Source organism: Portunus trituberculatus, chromosome 31, assembly GCF_017591435.1.
Source record: "Portunus trituberculatus isolate SZX2019 chromosome 31, ASM1759143v1, whole genome shotgun sequence".
Classification (NCBI taxonomy): Eukaryota; Metazoa; Arthropoda; class Malacostraca; order Decapoda; family Portunidae; genus Portunus; species Portunus trituberculatus.
The window spans coordinates 19,443,863-19,453,862 of record NC_059285.1 but is presented as its reverse complement, the minus strand read 5'-3'; the positions used below and the strand labels follow the sequence as shown (position 1 = coordinate 19,453,862).

Genomic DNA, 10,000 nt, shown 5'->3' with positions numbered 1-10,000 from the left:
CTACTACTACTACTACTACTACTACTACTACTACTACTACTACTATTATTATTATTATTATTATTATTATTATTATTATTATTATTATTATTTGTATCACAATTCTTATCACTTAGATCATCATGGTTGGTGCTGTTATTGTTTTTGTTTTCATCATTGTCATCATTATTATTTAACTGTCACTAAGTATTATTATGGTTATATTCGCTTTTTTCATTCCTTTCTTTCTTTCTTTCCTTCCTTCATTTTTTTTTTTTGGCTTCCTTTCTCCTTTCCACTGTATAATAATGTGTATATGATTACTCATTGTCATTGTTGTTGTTGTTGTTGTTGTTGTTGTTAATATTACTATTATTGGCACCGATGAGTCATTCGCAGTACAAGCTTTGTGTAGAGGTTAAGAGAGACGCAAGCTCATCAGTGATAGTGATAGTATTAACAACAACAACAACAACAACAACAACAATGATAATAATGATAATAAGGAGTTTATTTTTCGGAAGAACTCAAGAATAATAGTTTGAAATAAAATATCCTCATTACATCGGTCTCTCATGACTTCCACCTCCGTTATTATTATTGCTATTATTATTGTTATTATTGTTATTATCATCATCATCATCATCATCATCATCATTATCATTACTATCATCTTCCATATCAGAGTACGATAACATGATCTACGCGCAGAAAGAGACCGGTTCACATTTATAAGCCCTTTGGATCCTCTACAAAAAGTTCTGCATGTTTTTAAAGGCCTAAGAGAATACTGGTATAGAACTCTCATGGTCTCTTCCCCTATTGATGGTGGAGGACCCCGGCTCACCTATTACCACACTCGTGAAAACACTCATAAAACACATAGATAATTTATCTCACTTTTGGAGACCCTGACAGTTTCGATCGCTTTGGAAACCAGCGACAATTTCCACTACAGCCTGTTACTAGTTAATCCGCTGCAACGTTTGAGAATGCAGAACACAAGTGAGGCATTAAACTATACAGTCCTTGTCAGTAACGGAGCAACGCACTGCACTCACTCCCTGACAATCTTACAAATCCTGATTAACTGATAGACGCCAAGCAGATCGCAGATTTAAGGCCGAGAGTGTTTTTGCTATCGAGTCCTTGTTAAACTATGTAGTATGTGTATGAGAGCGTCCTTGCAAGCAAATCTCTCTTAGTTAACCTGCGCTAGATGTTAAATGCATGAGATGAGGCTGGTTTGCAGATGTTAGCTGGAAAGAGACATGCATTTTTTCATCCGGAGACTGCTACGTATATATAGGACTGACGGCTTTTTGTAGCTTTTTTTTTTCATGCATGTTGGAGGATATGAAGCTTAGAATGTGGGGAGCGTAAATCTTAGAATGGCGTAAGCTAGGAAGACAAATGCGATGAGATGTAGAAATTTATGCTTTATTTTAGCCACGTGAAGTGAGGAAGGATGGGAATTTTACGTGTCATTATTGTTGTATTCCTCTTACCCTTTGTTACTCGTATATTGCTCGGAGTATCAGCAGAGAAGACGAGGAGAGTGTATTCAGGGACTAAGAGAAGCAAGATTATACTGTTCACTCTGTTCACTCTAATCTCTTGTCAAGGTGTGTTTGTGACGGCTAGACACACACACACACACACACACACACACACACACACACACACACACACACTATACAGTAATCTTTGTCATCTCTCCTACCTTCTCCCCGTCACCATCCCTTCCTTCTCCATCAGGTAGTCAGACACTCACACCTTGCCCTTTTGTACACACCACGCTGAGCCAGGGATTACACACACACACACACACACACACACACACACACACACACACACACACACACACACACACACACACACACACACACACCGGGGTCAAACAGGTCAGGTCACCGGTAACTGAGAAATGTCACAGTTTATCTCTGACGCGGACAAGTGATGGACCGCGTGTGGCCATTACGTCAGAGAGAGAGAGAGAGAGAGAGAGAGAGAGTGTGTGTGTGTGTGTGTGTGTGTGTGTGTGTGTGTGTGTGTGTGTGTACAAGAGCCCAAACATTCATATTCCTCAGCATGCGTGCGATATGAATGATTTACGACAACCTTCTGTAAATCCAACTTGTTTTGAGACCAAGGTGAACATAAATCTTATACTCTGACTCACCAGCTCTGAAGACACGAGAACACTACAAGCTAACCCCTGACTGATGCTTCCCCTCGCTGGCTGTTTCAAGTATTCCTGTTTTGCCTTAGAACGTGAGGGAAATTTACTTTTACTGCTACGAAAACCAAGTAAAGTGTTAGAGAACGTGGTTAAGGTTTTTTGGGTGATCCAGAGCTGCTGTACGAAGAGATTTGGTGGAGATGCATTCTTAGTTTGCCGCATGGTACGAAATAAAGCAGGAATACAGTGTTGGTTCATCGTACGTTTTAAAATAAGGTGGGAATAGTGTTGTTTTATCGCATGTTTCGGAATAAGGCGTGGAATACAGTGTTGATTTGTCACGCGATTCAAAACATGGTAAGAATACAGTGTTGGTTCGTCGCACGTTTCAGAACAAGGTGGGAATGCAGTATTGGTTTTATCACGTTCCAAGACAAAACTAAGAATACAATGTTGATTTGCCACACTTCTAAACTTTATCTTCTATTTTTTTTTTCTTTTATCTATTATGCTGAAGAAAAACAAACCAAGGACAGAAAAAAAAAACAGATGCAAGGGAAAAAAAATCTGATAACTGTTTCCTCCAAAACAGAAATCTATATGATTCCAAATTTAAAAACAGTGAAACTCCTTTCTCAAAGAAGGTTGAGCTACAGGAATCGGGAAAGGAAGTACAGATTGATGAGAGCGTTCCAGAGTTCATCAGCATATACCAGGGACTAGAGTGTCAGTATACCGCACGTTGTAAACCAAAGAGGAAGAGAATGTATAGACCAGTCAGCGAGTGAGAATGGGAGAGTTGCTGTATTCCGTGTCCTTAGATGAAACAAATGACAGAGATAGCATGATCCAGAATAATGTGTAAGAGAGTCAAATGAGCATCGTATCTATACTTACAGTGCACGTGTAATTGAGAAAATAACATAAAAACGCCTTTAAGTAACACTATTAAAATAACTCAAAATGAACTCATTAATAAACTGAGCAACATAGGCAACGCAATTTGAGCAAAGCTAGTACTTTGTCAGAGCGGACCAAGCAGTATGAAACTGAAACACAACAAGGCGATTTGAAGTAACACTGAGGACAATACAAGTAACATTATTGAAGTGACTATATAGACTCAACAAGACAAGTAACAAGCAACACTAGTAGTACTTTATCGGATCAAATCAAGCAACATTAGCAGTCCGAGCAACACAAGCAAGTAACATAAGTCTCGCTGCTACTTACCGACGCGCCACGTTCCTCTCTCCGCCTCCTCCAGCGTACCTGCGGAGAGAGAAATTACTGGCGTTACTCTAATTGTTACTTTATTGCTCTTACTTTACTTTCCACTTATCGTTACTTGGCTACGTTACTTGGATTGTTACTTGTATTGTCTTGTTCTCATCACCTACCTTTTCTTTTCCCTATTTGAGTTGTTTTGCTTCACTTCTTACTTTAAATTGTTGCTTTATTGCTCTTACTTTACTTTCTACTTATCGTTACTTGAACTGTTACTTGTATTGTCTTGTTTGAATGACCTTACTTTACTTTTTCCTATTTGCTCTGTTTTGCTTCACTTTCTTACTTTAAATTGTTACTTTATTGCTCTTACTTTACTTTCTATACTTATCGTTACTTGGCTACTTTACTTTAATTGTTACTTGTATTGTCTTGTTTGAATGACTTTACTTTTTCCCTATTTGCGCTGTTTTGCTTCACTACCCTACTTCTAATTGTTACTTCATTGCTATCCACTTATCGTGACTTGCTGCGTTACTTGTATTGCCTTGTTTGAGTGACCTTACTTTTCTTTCTTACTTACTCCTCACTTTCTTACTTCTAATTGCCACTCCAGTTTACTCCAATTTTCCCGTACAGCTTTAGTATCACCTAATGCTTTTCGTGCATTGTTACTTATTCCACCTTGCCTCACTGGCCTTATAAGTCACTACAAAGGTGCTGCGTTACTTAGAATGCTGTGACTTGGTTCCAGAGAGAGAGAGAGAGAGAGAGAGAGAGAGGAGTTAAGTCAGGCCGCAGGCAAGGCTTCGACCGCCGCCACCACCACCACCACCACCACCACCGTGTCCTTCCCGGCAATTTGTCAAGGCGGATTTGTTGTGACCAGGGCGGAGTGAGACATCTTTGGGGCGTGTCCTGGTGTGTCCTGGCGCGACGGGGGGCAGGCGAGGGCGTGGAGGGAGAGGAGGGAAGGAGAGAGGGAGAAGAGAGAGAGAGGATAAAAGGGAGTGTAAACAAGACTTGAGGACGCGTGTTTCTCTCTCTCTCTCTCTCTCTCTCTCTCTCTCTCTCTCTCTCTCTCTCTCTCTCTCTCTCGGTTAAGCTCCTGCTAGAGCTGTTTTCGTAAATGGAATTACCTGAGAGAGAGAGAGAGAGAGAGAGAGAGAGAGAGAGAGAGAGAGAGAGAGAAGAGTGTGCGAGATTTGATGGACAAAATGATAGTGTCTCCTCTCCCTCTCTCCTTCCCCCCCCCTCTCACTCTTATCAGGACAAAATCACATCGTCACTTGTCTTTCACTGCCTCTCTTACCCACCTAATGTCCTCCTCCTCCTCCTCCTCCTCCTCATTTACTCATACTAGGAGGTGGAGGAGGGGAAGGAGGAGGAGGAGGAGGAAGGAGAATATCAATGACCACTGTCCTCTGACCTGACCTTCTTCTTACTCCTCCTCCTCCTCCTCTCCCCAACCCGGAAATAACGAGGTGAGGAATGTCTGCGTCGCTTGTGTTAATTCCGGGTTAAGGTTTGATGTGTTTTTTTTTTTTTTTTCTTTTGTTCGTTTAGTTTATTTTCGTTTATTTTCACTGTCGAGACAGATCATAAGAACGTCAGAACGTAAGGGAAGCGGCAATAATCCACCATCTCTCTACACGTGGCAGCTATAACATACCTACTCATTCTACTCATTATCGCTCTCATCCATGAACATTATCTAATCTTCTCTTAATCACTCCTGTACTGAGACATATTTTTACCGTGAGTTTTGTGTGTCATTAGGCAATTTTGTTTACATTAAGAAGGGTTTATGGAGGTTAGAAGATTAATGGCCAGAGTCTTCACTATTTTAATCCCCACGTAAGTTTCTGGAGTTGTGTAAAATCACCAGATAGTAAGCAGAATGAATATAGAAACGCGTCATAGCACTGAAGGGGTTAAAGTTCCCTCAAGGCTCGCCATTAACAACCTGATGGCTGGGTCTGTTCCATTCACCAGCGACTCTTTTTGAGAACCGATTCTCTTCCTATCTCTTTTTAATTTTATTTTATCCAGCTTGAACACTTTATTGCTTGTACTGATAGTTAGTCAGAAAGATAAGTGAGTGAATAGATAGATAGACAAGTAGATAGGCAAGCATGAAGATCAATAGGCAGATAGATGAACTCGGTCAGTATTGGAGAGATGAAAAGACGGAATGATGGGTGAATTTATAGATGGGTGTGTAGATTCTTCTTATAAATGTGAAGATGTGTAGATACCAAAGTAGACAGGCAGGCAGACACGACAAATAAAGAAATAATGATAAAAAAAAAAATAATAATAATGAGAATAACAACAGCAACAACAACAACAATAATAATAATAATAATAATAATAATAATAATAATAATAATAATAATAATAATAGTATAATGATAATAATAGTAATGATAATAATAATAATAATAATAATAATAATAATAATAATAATAATAGTAATAATAATAATAATAATAGTAATAATTATAGTAATGATAATAATAATAATTCAATTTTTGCAGGAAGAAATAGACAACTTAGTATGAAAAACGTTATTAAATACCATAGATATTAAAATTGATGATGATAATAATAAAAATAATAATCATCATCATAATAATAATAATAATAATAATAATAATAAGATAAATAATAATAATAATAATAGTAATGATAAGATCTCAATTGCAATATAAAAATGTAAAGAATGATAAAATGAATAAGGAAAAGGAGAAAATATTACTATAACTTGATAATCAGATAACAAGAGTCTACAAAGCGTACAGTGGCCATCGTGACAGCCTGAAGAAACTGAAATGAAGTGAGGAAATACACAAATAATGATGATAATAGTGATAGTTGCAATGATGACGAGACCATTGTTTATTTCTATTTTCATTCATTTATTTATCTTATTCTATTTCATTTTATTATTGTTGTTGTTGTTGGTGGTGGTGGTGGTGGTGGTGGTGGTGGTGGTGGTGGTGATAGTGGTGACAGACTGACAGCTCTTGCAGTTTTATGCGTTTATGGCCGTGTCACGAGAGAGAGAGAGAGAGAGAGAGAGAGAGAGAGAGAGAGAGAGAGTTTAACACCGTCACGTAAATGTTCCCGTTTGGCTTCCCACAGATGACCGTGTGTGTGTGTGTGTGTGTGTGTGTGTGTGTGTGTGTGTGTGTGTGTGTGTGTGTGTGTGTGTGTGTGTGTGTGTCGCTTAGGTTATGATTACAAAGAGATTTCAAAGGATTTCAAACCGTAGCAGATTTTTTTTTTACTTTCTTCCTCTCTTTCTTTCTTTTTTTTCTTTTTCTCTCTTCTCTCCTTTCTTTCTTTCTCATTTTATCTTTGTTTTTTCTTTCTTTATATTTTTATATGTGTATAATTAATTTTATTTCAGGGGATTTCAAACGGTAACACATCTTGTTAATTTTCTTCCTTCCTTCCTTACTTTCTTCCTTCAATCCCCCTTTCTTTCTCTTTCCTTTCTTTCTTTATTCATTCTTTTATATATTCATTTTTATTTGTTTTACTTTTAATGTAAGAGATGAAAGCTGGCCAAAGGAAAAGAAAGAGTGAAAAAAAACCCACTTAGAATGCCAGTTCCCGAATGCAGGTCCGAGAGAGTTAGCCAAAAGAAAGGATGTCTTGAAACCTTCCTCCTAAATGAAGTCAAGTCATAGGAAGATGGAAATACAGAAGCAGCCAGTGAGTTCCAGAGTTTACCAGAGAAAAGTATGGGTGACAGAAGGTACTAGTTAACTTTTGCATTAGGGAGTTGAACAGAATAGGAGTGAGAGGAAATAGAAAGTCTTGTGAAGAGAGTCCGCAGGAGGAGGGGAGGTATGCAGTATTTGATTAGTTAGTTAGTTATCTATTTATATTTTGTCTTATCTAATCACACTAGCAAGCATAAACTATTTAATCCCCACTACACTGACCTAACAAAAGCATCAAAGCAAATCCATGCCACAAAAATCAATGAAAGAATGTTAAGTTAATCTGCGTCTTCTGTGCACTGCTTGTGTGATGAAGGTCTAATAAATGTTGAGGAGCAGCGTGATACATCAGCTCATTATGAAAAGTACCAATTTCATAACAGGAAGGCAAGAGAAGCTGCAAAAAGTCACTAGGCCTACACGTAGCAGTTCCTGTATGAAATGTATATGCCTATTTATTTCTATGTAGGTTTCTCTCTCTCTCTCTCTCTCTCTCTCTCTCTCTCTCTCTCTATGCACTAATCACCTGGCTCATTAACACAACACAGGTGGGTATTATCACCTATCTGCTAATGACCCATCACCTCATGACCTGCGCGCACCCCAGCCTCACCTCACGCACACCAACACACGCACACGCACACACACACACACATATACTCACTGCATCCTTGCCCCCACCCATCCACACACATGCATGCTCTCTTATTTGGTACAATATAGTTTGTTTTTGTAGTTATTGTCATTACCAGAGAGAGAGAGAGAGAGAGAGAGAGAGAGAGAGAGAGAGAATCAATTTTGTATTTTGTTCCCTTTTATTACTCTCTCTCTCTCTCTCTCTCTCTCTCTCTCTCTCTCTCTCTCTCTCGTCCCTTGAGAAAGGCGGCACAACACAGGGTATAGTGGCGCGGAGGGAAGGGAAGGAGGAGGAGAGAGATGTTAGGAGGGGGAGCAGGGAGGCAGTAGAGAGAGGGGAGGAGAAAGGCAGGGAGGGGATCCGTTGTCTCATTACCACCAAGGTGTGAAGACCAACCCTCACCTGAGCCTTGCCACCACCACCACCACCACCACCACAGCCACAAACATCTCTACCATCAATACCACAAACATTTCCACCACTATCGCTACCATCGTCACCATAACTACTACTATTACTATCTCCACAGTTACTATTATTCTTGCTGCTATTACAACCATCGCTACCACCATCTCAAACACTGCTACTCTTATATCACCACTATCGCCACCACAAACATCGCCACCACCACCATCACCGCCACCGCCATCGCCACAGCTGTTACTATTACCACCACCGTCACTACCATCTAGCTCTACCACTACTACTACTACTACTACTACTACTACTACTACTACTACTACTACTACTACTACTACTTCTTCTTCTTCTTCTTCTTCTTCTTCTTCTACTACTACTACTACTACTGATAATACTAATAATAATAATAATAATAATAATAATAATAATAATAATAATAATAATAATAATAATAATAATAATGATAATATCAATTCATACCTTTCAAGTTCTGTCTTTCTTTTTTTTTTTCCTTTTTTTTTTACTACAACAGTTCACAAATTATTAAGAATAAATACATCACACCAGAACACAAAGAAAGGTTCAAGACGTCAGTAAGCCTATGTGATCTCGTGGCATTCCTCTCTCCTCTCTCAACTCACACCTCGGTATGGCAGATAAGTGAATGTGTAGGCTTATGGTATTAAGGAGAGATTATATACCTCCATCTGACGGCTGTTCCTGATGATGGGGTTATGGACAGGGCAAGACTGGAGAGGACAGCTGACACGTGTTATCCCCTTCAATACTGGGACACATTTTTACCTTGAGATTTGTGTACGATTAGAACACTTTATTGACATTAGGAAGGGTCTATTGAGGTCAGGAGATTAATGGTCACAGTCTTCACTATTTTAATCCCTCACATGAGTTTCTGAAGTTGTATAAATTCTCCAAATAGTAAGCAGAGTGAATATGGAGACGCGTCATGGTACTGAAGGGGTTAAGGAGGCTGCAGTAACAGTGGTAGGGTTTGTGTGGCGCTCAGATTAAAAATGGTTTCTGTTTTGGATCGCTGCGTTAATTATTTCTGCCTTTGTGTTTTGTTTTCTTCACTGGGGTGTTGAAATTTCTTTGCTGTTTTGTTTCTAGTGTTTTGAAATATGTTATGTTGTTACTTTTTTGATAGACTGCATTCTAAAACTATTCGCTATTTTGTTTCCAGTGCATCATATTCTTCAACTCTTCTCTGTATGTTTCCTATTTCCACCCAAATAGCAATACCACCGGACTAAAGGATTAAAAAAGATAACCTAACGCAGAAAATAAGCACTTTTTCTGACAGGAATGGTATATTACTGCATAGTGTTGCATATATGAACCTGTGCACAGAACAGGCTATATAGTAGAGGCATGCTTCACGTGTTTACTAAGCTGTCCTCCCAGTGCCCAATGTAACCCATTCAGAAGCACCCTCGTTAGTGGCTAAGAGATTCATAGTCACCTCATACCTTGCCTTGTTTCCTTCACTCATTGTTACCACATTCTGTAGTAGTCTATACTGTACACAAGGAAGGAAGTTACGAAGAGTTTTATCCCTCCCTACTACTACTACTACTACTACTACTACTACTACTACTACATACACATCTCTGCAGACTGATTTGAAAAGCTCTCCTGTCCGTGGCCAAGAGATTCAGATTCTCTCTATACCCTCCCTTGAGTTTCTTTCTTAGCACATTTGATACTACGAAGAGTGTTAGTCACCTCCCCCATTTCAAACCTCCCCACACTTTAAGTAAAAGAAGGGAGCTCTGGAGACTGAAGACTGTTATTCCCACC

General features: G+C 39.0%; 1 protein-coding gene across 2 annotated transcripts in view; it reads right to left on the bottom strand.

Moving 5' to 3' along the window:
- LOC123511671 (homeobox protein CDX-1-like) overlaps positions 1-10,000 on the bottom strand; it is a 40,469-nt gene that overhangs the window by 8,844 nt on the left and 21,625 nt on the right. Inside the window, exon 3 of one of the 2 annotated variants that reach the window (XM_045267721.1) lies at positions 3,395-3,433. The exons of the other annotated variant lie outside the window; for it this stretch is intronic. Coding sequence (XP_045123656.1) covers positions 3,395-3,433 — 39 coding nt within the window. The remainder of the gene's footprint in view (positions 1-3,394; positions 3,434-10,000) is intronic. 2 annotated transcript variants of the gene reach the window in all.